The sequence below is a fragment of the Pseudoliparis swirei genome, chromosome 2 (genome assembly GCF_029220125.1).
Source record: "Pseudoliparis swirei isolate HS2019 ecotype Mariana Trench chromosome 2, NWPU_hadal_v1, whole genome shotgun sequence".
Taxonomy (NCBI): domain Eukaryota; kingdom Metazoa; phylum Chordata; class Actinopteri; order Perciformes; family Liparidae; genus Pseudoliparis; species Pseudoliparis swirei.
In genome coordinates this window covers 25,145,608-25,163,523 of record NC_079389.1, presented here as the reverse complement: position 1 = coordinate 25,163,523, position 17,916 = coordinate 25,145,608, and the positions used below count along the sequence as shown (strand labels likewise).

The 17,916-nt window shown below is 42.4% G+C and overlaps 1 protein-coding gene across 1 annotated transcript in view; it reads left to right on the top strand.

Moving 5' to 3' along the window:
* Nucleotides 1-17,916, top strand: part of neb (nebulin) — a 100,569-nt gene that overhangs the window by 80,120 nt on the left and 2,533 nt on the right. The window contains exons 87-93 of the mRNA XM_056436522.1: nt 2,258-2,350; nt 2,608-2,700; nt 4,432-4,524; nt 4,864-4,971; nt 5,358-5,544; nt 14,467-14,559; nt 14,994-15,116. Coding sequence (XP_056292497.1) covers nt 2,258-2,350; nt 2,608-2,700; nt 4,432-4,524; nt 4,864-4,971; nt 5,358-5,544; nt 14,467-14,559; nt 14,994-15,116 — 790 coding nt within the window. The remainder of the gene's footprint in view (nt 1-2,257; nt 2,351-2,607; nt 2,701-4,431; nt 4,525-4,863; nt 4,972-5,357; nt 5,545-14,466; nt 14,560-14,993; nt 15,117-17,916) is intronic.

Genomic DNA, 17,916 nt, shown 5'->3' with positions numbered 1-17,916 from the left:
GGTCTAACAAGACCAGTACAGAGATGAGTCCTCTATCAGGACTAAGGTCTAACAAGACCAGGACAGAGATGAGTCCTCTATCAGCACTAAGGTCTAACTAGACCAGTACAGAGATGAGTCCTCTATCAGGACTAAGGTCTAACAAGACCAGTACAGAGAGGAGTCCTCTATCAGCACTAAGGTCTAACTAGACCAGTACAGAGATGAGTCCTCTATCAGGACTAAGGTCTAACTAGACCAGTACAGAGATGAGTCCTCTATCAGGACTAAGGTCTAACTAGACCAGTACAGAGATGAGTCCTCTATCAGGACTAAGGTCTAACAAGACCAGTACAGAGATGAGTCCTCTATCAGGACTAAGGTCTAACTAGACCAGTACAGAGATGAGTCCTCTATCAGGACTAAGGTCTAACAAGACCAGGACAGAGAGGAGTCCTCGATCAGGACTAAGGTCTAACAAGACCAGTACAGAGAGGAGTCCTCTATCAGGACTAAGGTCTAACAAGACCAGTACAGAGGAGTCCTCTATCAGGACTAAGGTCTAACAAGACCAGTACAGAGATGAGTCCTCTATCAGCACTAAGGTCTAACAAGACCAGTACAGAGATGAGTCCTCTATCAGCACTAAGGTCTAACTAGACCAGTACAGAGATGAGTCCTCTATCAGCACTAAGGTCTAACAAGACCAGTACAGAGTTAGTCCTCTATCAGCACTAAGGTCTAACAAGACCAGTACTGAGAGGAGTCCTCTATCAGCACTAAGGTCTAACAAGACCAGTACAGAGTTAGTCCTCTATCAGCACTAAGGTCTAACAAGACCAGGACAGAGATGAGTCCTCTATCAGCACTAAGGTCTAACTAGACCAGTACAGAGATGAGTCCTCTATCAGGACTAAGGTCTAACAAGACCAGTACAGAGAGGAGTCCTCTATCAGCACTAAGGTCTAACTAGACCAGTACAGAGATGAGTCCTCTATCAGGACTAAGGTCTAACAAGACCAGAACAGAGATGAGTCCTCTATCAGGACTAAGGTCTAACAAGACCAGTACAGAGAGGAGTCCTCTATCAGCACTAAGGTCTAACAAGACCAGTACAGAGTTAGTCCTCTATCAGCACTAAGGTCTAACGATTAGGAGGCCACGCCCCTCATGCCGAGGTGAAGCGGGTCCGAGAAACCCAGAAGAACATCAGCTCGGTAGAGGACCAGCTGTGACCCCGAGAACCTTCCCCTTGAAATCATCCCCCAAACGCCCTCTGACCTCTGACCTCTGACACACTAATGAGTCGAAGGCTGCGGTCAGAAAGTCCTGTTTCCTCCAGAAGGTTCCTCAGTGCAGCGGCTAGAACCCTCTAGTGCTTAGGAAAGGTCCCTCAATGCTTCCTTCCCATTTCGTCCAGCATAGGAAACACGACAACTTCCTTTACCAGAGGAAAGGACATAATGCCGTCCCACAATGCCTTGCGGCACACCATGTTTATCTCACTCAGGTTTAACGTTCATCTTCATACATTCATAAACTGATGAAGATGAAGAGACGACAGTTTACTTTTTATTTCGCAACACTCAACAATGATGGACCCTGAAGGGTTGTTTGGGAGTTGTTCCTGATCCGATGAGAGGTCAAAGGTCAGGGATGTCTTTGTGTACAGATTGTAAAGACCTCTGAGACACATTTATAATTTGTGAAAATGGGCTCTATAAATAAACTGAATTGAAACAACAAGAAGCATCAATAAAAAAAGTAAAATAAAATAATTATAATTTAAAAAATTTAATAATGTTATAGGAATAAAAATAAGAAATAAAATAAATAGAAAAATAATAATGCAAATAAGAAAATACTTAAAATAATAATAAAAATAAATAAAATAAATAGAAATATAATAATAAAAGTAATAAACTGGTAAAAAGAAAAATAATTTACATGATTGATATTGATCCGTTTAATTGATTGTTCTCCTGCAGCGTGTTGATGGATAAGTGCTCTAGAAGAAGAGATGTCTCTCCCTTCCTAACTCCTCGTGACCTCTCCTCACACACTTCCTTGTGACCTTCCCATCGAAGGTGGAGGAACGTTCTGACCTTTTGACCGCAGCCTTGAAGCTTCCTGTGTTCCTACTTTTAATTCTCCATCGTAACTCAACTTCATTCTTTCCTCCTTCCTTGATGACAAAGCGTCCTCTTTCCGTCTCCTTCCCCTCCGCTGTGAGAACTCGCCTCCTAGTCCCTTTACGTGGTTCCGTTGTGTCTTCAAGGTTCAGTACCGGTGCGGAGTGGACCACGGCACGGCGGTGTCCAACACCCCCGAGATGGAGAGAGTCAAACGCAACCAGCACAACATCAGCACGGTGACCTCCTCTTCCTCGCCTTCCTCCCTCCACGCTGCGTAACCTTTAGACCCAACAGGTCCAGGTCCGATGGACTTGGACCTCTTCTGACCCCTCAGGACGCTCTCACTCCAGCCTGCTGTGCTGCTCCTCACTTCCTGTCTCTCTTCCTGACTGTCTCTCCTCACTTCCTGTCTCTCTTCCTGACTGTCTCTCCTCACTTCCTGTCTCTCTTCCTGACTGTCTCTCCTCACTTCCTGTCTCCTCGTGTCGGGCAGGTCCAGTACAAGGACTCCCCGGGTCCGGGCACGTCCATCCCGGACCTGCCTGAGGTCCAGCGGGTCAAACAGAGCCAGAAGAACATCAGCTCGGTAGCTCATGTGCTAACCCCGCGGACGTAGTGCCTCCTCCTCCATCTTTAACTCCTCCTCCATCAGCCAATCACACCCCTCTCCTCTCTGGCCTCCCAGAGGACCTTAACCCTTCATCCTCTTCATCCTCTTCATCCTCTTCACAGCAACTAAACCTCTCGGTGCTTTTGAGTGTTTGGCCCCGACAGAGATCCTGGATCAGGGTCAGAGGTCCTGGGGACCAGACCCTCTGACAGGCTACACCTGGGGGCCAGACCCTCTAACAGGCTACACCTGGGGGCCAGACCCTCTGACAGGCTACACCTGGGACCAGACCCTCTGACAGGCTACACCTGGGGGCCAGACCCTCTGACAGGCTACACCTGGGGGCCAGACCCTCTGACAGGCTACACCTGGGGGCCAGACCCTCTGACAGGCTACACCTGGGACCAGACCCTCTGACAGGCTACACCTGGGGGCCAGACCCTCTGACAGGCTACACCTGGGGGCCAGACCCTCTGACAGGCTACACCTGGGGGCCAGACCCTCTGACAGGCTACACCTGGGGGCCAGACCCTCTAACAGGCTACACCTGGGACCAGACCCTCTAACAGGCTACACCTGGGACCAGACCCTCTAACAGGCTACACCTGGGACCAGACCCTCTAACAGGCTACACCTGGGACCAGACCCTCTGACAGGCTACACCTGGGGGCCAGACCCTCTGACAGGCTACACCTGGGGGCCAGACCCTCTGACAGGCTACACCTGGGGGCCAGACCCTCTGACAGGCTACACCTGGGACCAGACCCTCTGACAGGCTACACCTGGGGGCCAGACCCTCTAACAGGCTACACCTGGGACCAGACCCTCTAACAGGCTACACCTGGGACCAGACCCTCTAACAGGCTACACCTGGGACCAGACCCTCTAACAGGCTACACCTGGGACCAGACCCTCTGACAGGCTACACCTGGGGGCCAGACCCTCTGACAGGCTACACCTGGGGGCCAGACCCTCTAACAGGCTACACCTGGGACCAGACCCTCTGACAGGCTACACCTGGGGACCAGACCCTCTAACAGGCTACACCTGGGACCAGACCCTCTAACAGGCTACACCTGGGACCAGACCCTCTAACAGGCTACACCTGGGACCAGACCCTCTGACAGGCTACACCTGGGGACCAGACCCTCTAACAGGCTACACCTGGGGGCCAGACCCTCTAACAGGCTACACCTGGGACCAGACCCTCTGACAGGCTACACCTGGGGACCAGACCCTCTAACAGGCTACACCTGGGGGCCAGACCCTCTAACAGGCTACACCTGGGACCAGACCCTCTGACTGTTCACATCATTCCATTGATTCACTTCCTTTTTGTGTTTCAGGTTAAAACCCTCTGAACCCCCGAGCCTGGAATATAAACATCAGGACTAGAAGGAGAAGTAGAAGTAGAAGTAGAACTAGAAGTAGAACTAGAAGTAGAAATAGAAGTAGAACTAGAAGTAGAAGTAGAAATAGAAGTAGAAATAGAAATAGAAGTAGAACTAGAAGTAGAAGTAGAACTAGAAGTAGAAGTAGAAGTAGAAATAAATATGTAAACAAACGACTCGGCTTCGTTTGGGCCCGCTGGGGTTCAGAGGGCTGGCATCCTCTGGTGTGTGTGTGTTGTGTGTGTGTTGTGTGTGTGTTGTGTGTGTGTTGTGTGTGTGTTGACGGGCTCCCGGCCGCTGTGCTTCTGTCCTGTAGGTGTTGTATAGAGACAGTTCAGCCAAGGGAACCCCTGTGGTGTTCACCCCCGAGATGGAGCGGGTCAAACGGAACCAGGAGAACATTAGCTCGGTACTTTGAGAACCTCCTGCAGACCCCCCCCCCCCCCCCCCACACACACACACACGGTAACCCCTCCTAACAGGCTCTGGTTAGCGCATTCATTCTTGTTCCTGTGTTTAAAACCTCCAGCTGTGGTGCGTCTGCACTTCATCACCGCTAACCTCTCCTCTTCCTCGTCCTCTTCCTCCCACTGAAGACTGGGATCATAATCTTGTGTTTCCTCTCCCTTCTAATTAATCTGTCTGACCCCCCCCCCCCCCCCCATTCAGCCTCTCTGTGCTGCTAACAGCTGCTGTGTGACGGCTTCAGGTCTGAGACTCACTGTGTCCCCCCCCCCCCCCCCACCAGGTGCTGTACTCGGACAGTTTCCGTAAGCAGGTCCAGGGCAAGGCAGCCTTCGTCCTGGACACGCCAGAGATGAGGCGCGTCAGGGAGACGCCGCGCATCATCTCTGGGGTGAGCCGCACTTAAAGGGCCAGTGTGTGATATGTAGTGACATCTAGTGGTGAAGCTGCAGATTACAAGCAGCGACACGAGGTCAGGAGACGTCTTTAGGGTCTTCTTCTGATAAGGAGCTCCTATCTGCTCTTCTTCGTGACTAGATAACGACTTTTAAAAACATTTAATGAAATACATTCAGAACAGGATGAGTTATTTATAACTCTGATATGAATAAATGTTATTTCTAGAGCAGAAAAGTCACCATATAAAGTCATTAATATCTAAAATGTCAATAAAATAAAGTTGAAGTTTATATTTAACAATAACAGACATCCGAGTATTAGTCTTTATAAGCTAGCGACAGCATTGTGACGTACGCTGGGTTCCCTGTGGCTGTGCAGGTGAGGTACCACGAGGACTTTGAGAAGAGCAAAGGCAGCTTCACGGCCACCGCCACCGACCCGGTGATGGAGCGCGTGAAGAAGAACACGCTGGACGCCAGCGACATCAACTACCGCGGCATCCAGCGCCACGTGGTGGAGATGGAGAGGAGGCGCACCATCGAGCACGACCAGGAGACCACCACCGGTACGCCCACGGCTTCACCGGAGACATCGTGATAGGAGGGACTTAAAAACATTGTGATAGAGGAGGGACTTAAGAACATCGTGATAGAGGAGGGACTTAAAAACATCGTGATAGAGGAGGGACTTAAGAACATCGTGATAGAGGAGGGACTTAAAAACATCGTGATAGAGGAGGGACTTAAGAACATCGTGATAGAGGAGGGACTTAAGAACATCGTGATAGAGGAGAGACTTAAAAACATCGTGATAGAGGAGGGACTTAAGAACATTGTGATAGAGGAGGGACTTAAGAACATCGTGATAGAGGAGGGACTTTAAAACATCGTGATAGAGGAGGGACTTAAGAACATCGTGATAGATGAGAGACTTAAAAACATCGTAATAGAGGAGGGACTTAAAAACATCGTGATAGAGGAGGGACTTAAAAACATCGTGATAGAGGAGAGACTTAAAAACATCATGATAGAGGAGAGACTTAAAAACATCGTGATAGAGGAGAGACTTAAAAACATCGTGATAGAGGAGAGACTTAAAAACATCATTATAGAGGAGGGACTTAAAAACATCGTGATAGAGGAGAGACTTAAAAACATTGTGATAGAGGAGAGACTTTAAAAAATCGTGATAGAGGGACTTAAAAACATCGTGATAGAGGAGAGACTTAAAAACATTGTGATAGAGGAGAGACTTCAAAACATCGTGATAGAGGAGGGACTTCAAAACATCGTGATAGAGGGACTTAAAAACATTGTGATAGAGGAGGAACTTAAGAACATCGTGATAGAGGAGAGACTTAAAAACATTGTGATAGAGGAGGGACTTCAAAACATCGTGATAGAGGGACTTCAAAACATCGTGATAGAGGAGGGACTTCAAAACATCGTGATAGAGGAGAGACTTAAAAACATCGTGATAGAGGAGAGACTTAAAAACATCGTGATAGAGGAGAGACTTAAAAACATCGTGATAGAGGAGAGACTTAAAAACATCGTTATAGAGGAGGGACTTAAAAACATCGTGATAGAGGAGAGACTTAAAAACATCGTGATAGAGGAGAGACTTAAAAACATCGTGATAGAGGAGGGACTTAAAAACATCGTGATAGAGGAGAGACTTAAAAACATTGTGATAGAGGAGAGACTTAAAAACATCGTGATAGAGGAGGGACTTAAAAACATCGTGATAGAGGAGAGACTTTAAAACATCGTGATAGAGAGAGAGGTTTAAAAGTGCTTTTATTGAAGATAATTCCAACTTGTTTGAGGAACTATTTATATTCCTGACTCTATTGAAGTTGTTCTGGGTTTTTTCTGCTTCTTCTGATCTTTATTTGTGAGCATTGGACAGTTGGCGAGCTCGTCAGGCGTGGTGAAAAGATAAGTATGATGTAGACGTCAAAGTTGGGTTTGAAGAAGTTGCTCTCTAGCGCCCCTCAAAGTGTGACCGGCGACGCCCCACACCCAGAATGTCCGATTGTCTTTAAATGTCTCACACATGTCCACTTGGACCTGCTCTACACAAAAGCCTCTCAGAACCCTAAGCTCCGCCTACTTAGATTTTCCGCCATTTTGAATCTTGTGAAAAACACATAATTGGCGAGTTCTCCTTCACGCTGCGTCAGATTCATATTAAACTTCATGTGCATCATGAATGAAGCTTTATCACCCGGGATGTATCAAATGTGTCTTAATATCTTATAATATCTCATTATACGGCTCAATGAACCTCTTAGGGGCGTGTCTTGTTTTTCAATGCTCATAACTTCTACACTATTGGGACTAATAACTCTAAACTTGCAGCATATGTGCACATTGCATCCGGAAACCTGGGAAACAAATTTTGTGCGATTTGAACAGTAGGGGGCGCTACAATACTTTGCCAAATATGGCTGTTTTTTGCTTGAATTTGTCATTTTTTGCCGTTTTTTCTCCCACAAAACTCTTCTGGTCAACTTCTTCAGGATGATCTAGATCAGCGGTCCTCAACCTTTTTGAGCCTCGGACCGGTTTCGTGTCAGTCAATGTTTTCACGGACTGGCTTTCACAGTGTGGGCGATAAACATGACGTCATGTTTATGGCGTCATAAACATGACGTCATAAAATGATACGACCGGCTCCATAACTGAGTTGACAGATATGACGTTGGACAAGGACGCGCGTGCCAGAGCTGGTGTTGTGTGTGTCCCTTTAACCACTTAAGCCCCATTGCCCCACCTGTGGGGCAGATTTGATGTTTTGTTCTAAACTGTCTATAATATTATAATAAACATGAGCAAATATATTGATGTTGTACATCAAATTAAAGAAGACAACTGGGGCTACAAGTATCAGTGAGCCATTTAAACACAACTCAAACACCAACTGAAATAAAAATACAAATATCATAATCATAATTTTGTCAGGTGTCGGCCCACTCAGAACGTTTCCGTAGCTAGCGACATGTAGCTTTGTGCAATCATAAAAGAAGAGATATTCAAAAGCAAGAGGACTTCACACAGATTCTAAATATCTTTACAGAATCCTTCTACACTAAAGTATCACGGAGATATAAGCCAAAGAACACAGAAATATTAATCGCTTCATAGCTTTACATTCAGCAAATTCAACATACTTTTGTTCTTGAGAAGAAGAAAAAACGTTTCTCTCCCCTGCATTCCAGCTGGCATGGCTTCAGTGTGTGTATGTCCCTTTAAAAACCAGGCGGACTTTTGGGGAAGCGTCATAATCAGCTGTCAGGAAGTTCAATTTCAGCAAATCGGATTTCACATTTCAAATATGGCGACGCCTTTCTGTCTCCTATTGGCTCACAGTGCTGTCAATCTTGTCTTTCTTGGTACCAATCGATTCTATTGGCTCTAAGTATTCCAATGACGTGTCGTTCTTTAAAATCCGCCCTTCCCCGGCGGAGATATCTGCGCGCGCAACAGCTGCGCTGTGACAGATCCCAAAACCGGCTTTACGCACAGCACGCAAGCGCACAGCACCACTTTGTTTGATCGTTTTTTTATCTTTGATTTACTGTTTTAAAGCCACATAATGATGTATTTGCATGTATTGATCACCACAAGTAAAAGTGAAAGTGAAATAAATGGTTTGGTACATGAGAAAAGTCAAATGGCACAGATGGTGCTTCAATGTGCCCAAATGCAAATTTTAGAGACCTCGCCTAAATTCTCTTTACTAAAAAGTCTCCAACTATTGTTCTGCTTTATTTTTTCTGAGTCAAACTTTGCAGAGAGTCTGTTCACAAGTTGTATTATTATCTGGGTGATTTTAGGCCTTTGCTGTGCATCCATCCAGGATATATTCATCCTGAAAGTGCTTTTTTTTCTAATCGAACCTGAAACTTCTATGAAAATAGAAGATTCATCTTTATTTACTCTTAACCAGTAGCATATATGCTAATATTTACACATCTGAACAAAAGCTCATTGTGTTCCCTTTATTATAACACCAACATTATTCAAATAGCTTGTGTGGTTGCAGAGCTACACCCTTTTTAGTTTGGGTATGTCATTTTGAGCAGAAACCTAAAAAAACGGGTGGGGGTTAACAGGTTAAGGCCACCGTTATTCGAGTTCTCCAGCAATTGATCTACTTTTGTCACAGACGGGTCGCGGCTCTATTGTTTGGCCGTCGGTGTTTTGTGGTTGGAGAACCTCTCGGACGCTTTTAAAAGCAAAGACCGTGTTGGAGCTCCAGCTGGAGAGAGAGGCTTCTTTTTTTCCGTGTTCAGTGACCTCGTGAGATGTGTTCCGTGACCTCGTGAGATGTGTCACGTGTTCCGTGACCTCGTGAGATGTGTTCCGTGACCTCGTGAGATGTGTCACGTGTCCGTGACCTCGTGAGATGTGTCACGTGTTCCGTGACCTCGTGAGATGTGTTCCGTGACCTCGTGAGATGTGTCACGTGTTCCGTGACCTCGTGAGATGTGTTCCGTGACCTCGTGAGATGTGTCACGTGTTCCGTGACCTCGTGAGATGTGTTCCGTGACCTCGTGAGATGTGTTCCGTGACCTCGTGAGATGTGTCACGTGTTCCGTGACCTCGTGAGATGTGTTCCGTGACCTCGTGAGATGTGTTCCGTGACCTCGTGAGATGTGTCACGTGTTCCGTGACCTCGTGAGATGTGTTCCGTGACCTCGTGAGATGTGTCACGTGTTCCGTGACCTCGTGAGATGTGTTCCGTGACCTCGTGAGATGTGTCACGTGTTCTGTGACCTCGTGAGATGTGTCACGTGTTCTGTGACCTCGTGAGATGTGTCACGTGTTCCGTGACCTCGTGAGATGTGTCTATCCGGTCCTTTTTCAAAATAAAATAATTTTCTGACTTTGAATTAAAGAACCAGGCTCTGATCCGAAGGCTTTCCCGATGAACACGGAGGGGAATGGAGACTTTACCGTCTTCTACTCCACGCAGTGGCGTGCCGTGGGCCTGGGGCCTGGGCCTTCAGGGAGGTCCTACACAGTCCCACCCGAATTAATCCACCTCTCATTACATCATTATGAGGCCATGGCTCTAGACACTACAGGTAGACAGAGACGCAGGAGAACCAGGCGTTGCGTCACCTTGAAATTGACATTTCTCTTCAGAGAATTTCAGGGGAAGAGTCCAATACAGTCCAGTTCAACTAATAGGCAAGAACATAGTCGAGTGCAACAGAGTTATATTAATATTCGTCTTCTATCCATTTCTGGTCCACAAACTTTTAGCTTTAAGTCCAACTTTTTTTTTACAGTGTGTTCACTAAACAGAACATTGTCACCCAGAGCAGTTTCACCGTGATGATGAAGATGAAAGTTCCTGTTTACCCAAACACAGTGGCGGCTCCTGAAAAAATTCTCAGGGGGAGCAATTTTTTTGATAATGATTAACCCTCCCAAAACCACAGACCTTCAGACAGCTGTCTATGTGTAGCTTCGTCACAATGCCATCAAGTCATGTGACTCCAGTCAGTGTGATGGCTGTGACTGAACTCTGTCTGTGAGCTTGTAGTTAGTTCATAAGCACAGACAGACAGTCTGAGGCCGTCTGTGAGCTGTCTGTCAGTAATCCAGCTCCTGGTCTTTGATTTGGTGATTTTTTTCAACAAGATTTAAATAATTATAATAATAATAAATATGAGATCCCCATTTGTGATTCCTGCATCTGTGCTTTTTCAAATAATAGAAGAAATACAATTGCAATCACTTTCAAGTAAACCAGATTGCTCCACCAGACAAGAAAAAAGCTCAATGTTGAGCTTTTGTTTTGAAGGGCAACAGCAGAAAAGCCAAACTCACGGAGGTAAGACCTGGCAAGTCGCCAAGAATCTCGGCTGTCGCGCATGCGCAGGCACAACTTGTAAATAACGTAAACATTTACATTAAGGTACAGGCATTTCAACATGTATTTATTGATGACTTAGTTTTATGTCGGTGTACTTTGACCGTGTGTAATATGTGGAGTTGTCAATAAAGGTCTTTCTGCATTTCCCCTGCGCCTCACCTGTAGTCCTACGTTCCTCTTTCAGGAGCACAGCTGACAACACGGCTGTCAGAGAACCCGTTTACAGGCGTTCTTTAACATCAGGCGGAGATCTTTTCTGACGTCCATCTTCCAGTCAGGAAGAAAACGTTTCAGAAGACACCTCAGAAAATGTTCGAGAATGAGGAACAATGTGTTTCTGATTTTATTTTCATTTTATTTTGGAGAGCGACAGGGAACGTCTCCGAGGTCGACCGATCGACGTGTTGGTGACCACTGGTCTAGGAGATCCTACTTCTATTGTTGCCAATGTGTCTTCAATGTTACGCCGACCGAAAGGAGTCTCTTTCAAAGAAAGAATTGAATCGCTGCTGTTGCCCTGAGCACTGGCCGACTGAATATGCCTCTGTCGAAGCTGTATGACGTACTGAGACGCTTTTACGTCGATTAATTATGACAAGACCTGGAGGGGCGACTCCTCCCGGAAGCCATAGAGAATGCATTGAGAGCTCTGTTTTGTGAAAAAAATGGGTTTAACATTGGAGTCAATGGGAGAGGTCTGGGGCGATTTTCATTTCGCCCAAAATCGCTCCAGAAGGGGCGGGGCCATTTGAAGCACGACTTTAGGCTGACTAAATGACTGTTACCTGATTGGACAATGACATACAGAGGCAGAGCAGACGTCTAGTGGTAGAATGCGACTTTTTTCTTTTCATTTTTTTTCTTTTCTTTTTTCTTTTCCCCCGAGGCAGTGCGTCGCCCCAATCGCCCTTATGGACAAGCCGCCCCTGCCCAAACACATGACACAATAATGAGTCTTTTCAATATGTCCCTCTTGTTCTTCACCTGTTCATTGTGCAGCTCCGTTGCCGCTTGTTCGTTGATCTGTGGATCCGCTCCGTGTCCCCAGAAGGTTTCAAAGCACCGATGCTTGTAGGTGCCGAGCCGTACTCTGGTGTCTCGTTGCTGCCTCGGTTAGACAACTCAAGTTTGCAAAGCCAGTGTGGCTCCAAACACCAAATCGGTCACTTGTAAATAACAGGCATTCCCAGCAGTCCGGTGTGCAGAGCTTCTCGGAGCCTGAGCCATCGGTAGCGCTCGTAGTTGGAACTTTGTAAGTGGCGCGCGAGCCTCTTCCCCGCCTGTGACGGGCTTTGTAGCGTCGGCGTCGGTCTTAAAGTTTGTTGAGAAAGGCCTGATAATTATATCCTCGACCAAATCCACATCTTCTTCTCCTTCCGCCATTGTGGGTTGAACAAACAGCTTATAGTACGCGAATTATTTCGTTTATCAAATTCAGTTTCCTAGTTCTGCATATACCTGCCCATAGGCCCCGCCTCTCAATATTGGTAATCCAATCAAAAGACGTGCAGCACTCCGCCTGCTAGCTGCTCCTGTGCCGGTTCCGGGGCCTTCTAGAAGGCCTAGAGGAGCCAACTCTAAAGCTGATTGGTTGACACAACATCGTCATTCCCATTCACTTGAAGCTACCAGCGCCCGCAATGTTGATTCTGAAGGCCTAAGGGCAGATGTTAGCCCCCTGGCAACACACGATGGCTGAATATGATTGGATAAAAGATCTAACATAAAGACCAGCCCTCCAAATCTCAACCTGGCGCTGGCAGCAGCGCAACCAAGAGGAACGCTATGAAATTAAGAGAATAACTCTTACTCTGGGAAATAATTGAATACATATTTGTGGGAAAATATATTTAGAAAAAAATATATATTCTGATGATGTTTAGGCCAGCAGAGAAGGCCTTGCTGGCCCTGACGGCCCGCCACTGACTCCACGTTATGTGGACCCCAATAAACGGCCACTTCCTGTAATGATATTACACACTGTCGCTTTAACTGATCCAATCCTTCCAAAAACAATCGTGAAGCCAGTGAAGCCTGAACACGTTGACATGGAGAAACATTCGTCATGGGAACACCGGCTAAACAATAACACGACACGTTGTAGACCCGAATGTTCCGGCTGCTCGGTAGACCAGTGGGCGTGTCCTCTGGCTCACCAGGATGAGCGTTGCCTCGGTAACAGAGACCTGATTCACTTCCAAGATGGGGATCTGTTTTTGCATCACTTCTTTTTATACTTGTAATTTGATGATGTTGTGTATTTTATTCAATTCAATTCAGTTATTTGTATAGCCCATTTTATATTTATTTTATTTTTATTATTATTTTAAGTATTTTCTTATTTGCATTATTATTGTTATATTTATTTTATTTATTATTTTTATTACAATAAAATTATTAGATTTTTTAAATAATTCTTTTATTTTAATTTTTTTATTGATGCCTCTTGTTTCAATTCAGTTTATTTGTATAGCCCATTTTCACACATTATAAATGTGTCTCAGAGTTTTTTACAATCTGTACACATAGACATCCCTGACCTTTGATCTTTGACCTCACATCGGATCAGGAAAAACTCCCAAACAACCCTTGAGGGTAAAAGAGTGAAGAACCCTTCAGGAGAGAACAGAGGAGGATCCCTCTCCAGGATTCAGCCAATCATTGCAATTCAATATTATTCTGTATAATATACAAAACAGAAAGACTGAAACAGTAAAGGTAGAAGCAAAAATGCTTATATATTACAATCCTAAATTATTATTATCATGAGAAAATTAATATGAAATCTAGAAAAAGGAGAAATATATATATTTTAATAATTATGTATGATTATATACACACATACATCTTTCATATAGATACGTTTCAATCACACGTATAACCCTTTATTGTTTTATAAATAATCCTTTTGAAAACCGTTCTTATATCCATTTTAACGTTGTTCCATAATTGGACCCTACAACAGAAACTCGTCTTCTTTGAATCCTTTTTTAGCTTTTCGTCCAGTAAACTTACAAACATCTCAAATCATATTGAACGACCTTTGACCTCAGTGTGCAGTGACGTTGTTCAGCTCTGTCTGCTTCATTTCATAATAAACCACGTCATGTCATGTGACGTGTAAACAATGGGTTGCGCTCATATAGCCGACAGTCCTCATCGTAGTCACAGCGCCCCCTACTGGCTCAGCTGGACTGGCTCCACCTACGTGTCACGGTGTGAGGAGACGACACGCCTGTTTTCAGTCAGTCACCGGCGCCGATGAGGAGGCTCCACCCATCGATGTGGAGGCTCCGCCCATCGCCCCTCGCAGCTTTGATTATTATTCTGGATCAAAGTCCATTTGAAAGCGTCCGTGTTCAGACTGGTGACGATTCTTTCATTTCCTGATACTTCAAAGACTTTTTAAATATGAAATGTTGTGCTCAATGAAACAGGTTCTTACATGTTTAACTCGAGTCTATAACTCAATATAATAATAATATAAAGAGCTGTTTGTGGAAAGACAATTACATCCTTAAAGTCCGTCTTCGTGTTTTTAGTCGAGACCCTGGTGATAATCCATAAACTGAGCGCGGTCGGTTTGTGTTGTCAGATTTGCGCGTGTGGCGCACGAACCCCGGCTCGGTGTTCGACTACGACCCGGCGGAGGACAACATCCAGTCCAGGAGCCTCCACATGATGTCAGGTGAGAGATGGAGACAACAGGTCCTCACATTAGGAAACTGCACATCTAGTGTTTATATGCAAAGTACACATGAATAATAAACACGCTCTCATGCGAACTAAAGGACTTTGTAAAGTGCTTATTATCATGTTATATGTGATAATATTTCAATTACCTACATTAAAAACATTTGTATTTGTTTCAACGTATGAATAATTCACACACGGTCTTAAAACTACAATAACATAAAGTCCGTAATTCTAAAAATAAATTGTAAACATGGAGAAAAAAAAATATTTTTAATCAAATTTGATACAATAACGAAATGTAAAAATTAATGAAACGATCAGATAAAAACCGCAAAGAGCCGGAGACTCATCCCGCCCTGTTGTTTATTGTTGTTGTGTTGTTGTGTTGACGGTCTCTCTCCGTAAACAACGTGTCGACGTCATCAGTTCAAGCTCAGCGCCGCAGTAAAGAACACTCGCGCTCCACCAGCGCGCTCAGCGGCGACAAGTCGGAGCCGGATGAGCCGCACATGTCGCTGTACAGCAACGGCTTCATGGCGTCCTCCAGTGGTACGTTACTGTATTACATGTGTTATTTATTATTATATTACTGTATTACATGTTATTTATTATGATATTACTGTATTACATGTGTTATTTATTATTATATTACTGTATTACATGTGTTATATATTATTATATTACTGTATTACATGTGTTATTTATTATGATATTACTGTATTACATGTGTTATTTATTATGATATTACTGTATTACATGTGTTATTTATTATTATATTACTGTATTACATGTGTTATTTATTATTATATTACTGTATTACACGTGTTATTTATTATTATATTACTGTATTACATGTGTTATATATTATTATATTACTGTATGACATGTGTTATATATTATAACGTTACTGTATTACATGTGAATGTTATATATTATTATCTTATTGTGTTATACATGATGTGTTATATATGTTGTGTTGTATATTAGTACATTATTGTGTTATATATGATTGTGTTATATATGTACGTTATTATTAGAGTCAGAGTACTTGGTGAAAACAATCTGATAAAGACGTGAAATGTAGATTTTAAAAGTTGCTCTCTAGCGCCCCCTCAGAGTTTGACCGGCCCCGCCCCTCACACACAATGTCCGATTGACTGGAATGTTTCGCACGTCCATCTCCTCCTGCTCGACAAAAAGCTTCTCAGAGCCCTAAGCTCCGCCTACTTAGATTTTTCGCCATTTTGAATTTTGTGAAAAACACATAATTGGGCCCTTCTCCTCCACGCCGTGTCCGATTCATACCCAACCTTCTGTGGACAATGAGTGAAGCTCCATGACCTCCAGGGGTCAACAGCTGTTTGATATCTCACCGTGTCACGGAGATATGGACCAATCAACTACTCCGATCAGCGTCTAGTTCTTCAATGCTCATAACTTCTACAGTATTGGCACTAATCACTCCAAACTTGTAGTATATGTGCGCAGTGCATCCTGTAACATGCACAACCAATATCATGCAATGTGTTGTATATAATGGTGTTCTGTGTAATGGTGTTGTATATAATGATATGTGTAATCATGTTGTACATAATGGTGTTATGTGTAATCATGTTGTATATAATTATGTTACGTGTAATCATGTTGTATATAATGATATGTGTAATGGTGTTGTATATAATGATGTTATGTGTAATCATGTTGTATATAATGATATGTGTAATCATGTTGTATATAATGATGTTATGTGTAATCATGTTGTATATAATGTTATGTATAATCATGTTGTATATAATGATGTTATGTGTAATGGTGTTGTATATAATGATGTTATGTGTAATCATGTTGTATATAATGATGTTATGTGTAATGGTGTTGTATATAATGATGTTATGTGTAATCATGTTGTATATAATGATGTTATGTGTAATCATGTTGTATATAATGATGTTATGTGTAATGGTGTTGTATATAATGATGTTATGTGTAATCATGTTGTATATAATGATATGTGTAATCATGTTGTATATAATGATGTTATGTGTAATCATGTTGTATATAATGGTGTTATGTGTAATCATGTTGTATATAATGGTGTTATGTGTAATGGTGTTGTATATAATGATATGTGTAATCATGTTGTATATAATGATGTTATGTGTAATCATGTTGTATATAATGTTGTTATGTGTAATCATGTTGTATATAATGTTATGTATAATCATGTTGTATATAATGATGTTATGTGTAATGGTGTTGTATATAATGATGTTATGTGTAATCATGTTGTATATAATGATGTTATGTGTAATCATGTTGTATATAATGATGTTATGTGTAATCATGTTGTATATAATGGTGTTATGTGTAATCATGTTGTATATAATGATGTTATGTGTAATGGTGTTGTATATAATGATGTTATGTGTAATGGTGTTGTATATAATGATGTTATGTATAATCATGTTGTATATAATGATGTTATGTGTAATGGTGTTGTATATAATGATGTTATGTGTAATGGTGTTGTATATAATGATGTTATATAATCGTTGTATATAATGATGTTATGTGTAATCATGGTGTATATAATGATGTTATGTGTAATCATGTTGTATATAATGATGTTATGTGTAATCATGTTGTATATAATGATATGTATAATCATGTTGTATATAATGATATGTGTAATGGTGTTGTATATAATGATGTTATGTGTAATCATGTTGTATATAATGATGTTATGTGTAATCATGTTGTATATAATGATGTTATGTATAATCATGTTGTATATAATGATATGTATAATCATGTTGTATATAATGATGTTATGTGTAATGGTGTTGTATATAATGATGTTATGTATAATCATGTTGTACATAATGGTGTTATGTGTAATCATGTTGTATATAATGATGTTATGTGTAATCATGTTGTATATAATGATGTTATGTGTAATCATGTTGTATATAATGATGTTATGTATAATCATGTTGTATATAATGATGTTATGTATAATCATGTTGTATATAATGATATGTGTAATCATGTTGTATATAATGATGTTGTGTATAATCATGTTGTATATAATGATATGTGTAATCATGTTGTATATAATGATGTTATGTATAATCATGTTGTATATAATGATGTTATGTATAATCATGTTGTATATAATGATATGTGTAATCATGTTGTATATAATGATGTTATGTGTAATCATGTTGTATATAATGATATGTATAATCATGTTGTATATAATGATATGTATAATCATGTTGTATATAATGATATGTATAATCATGTTGTATATAATGATATGTATATAATCATGTTGTATATAATGATG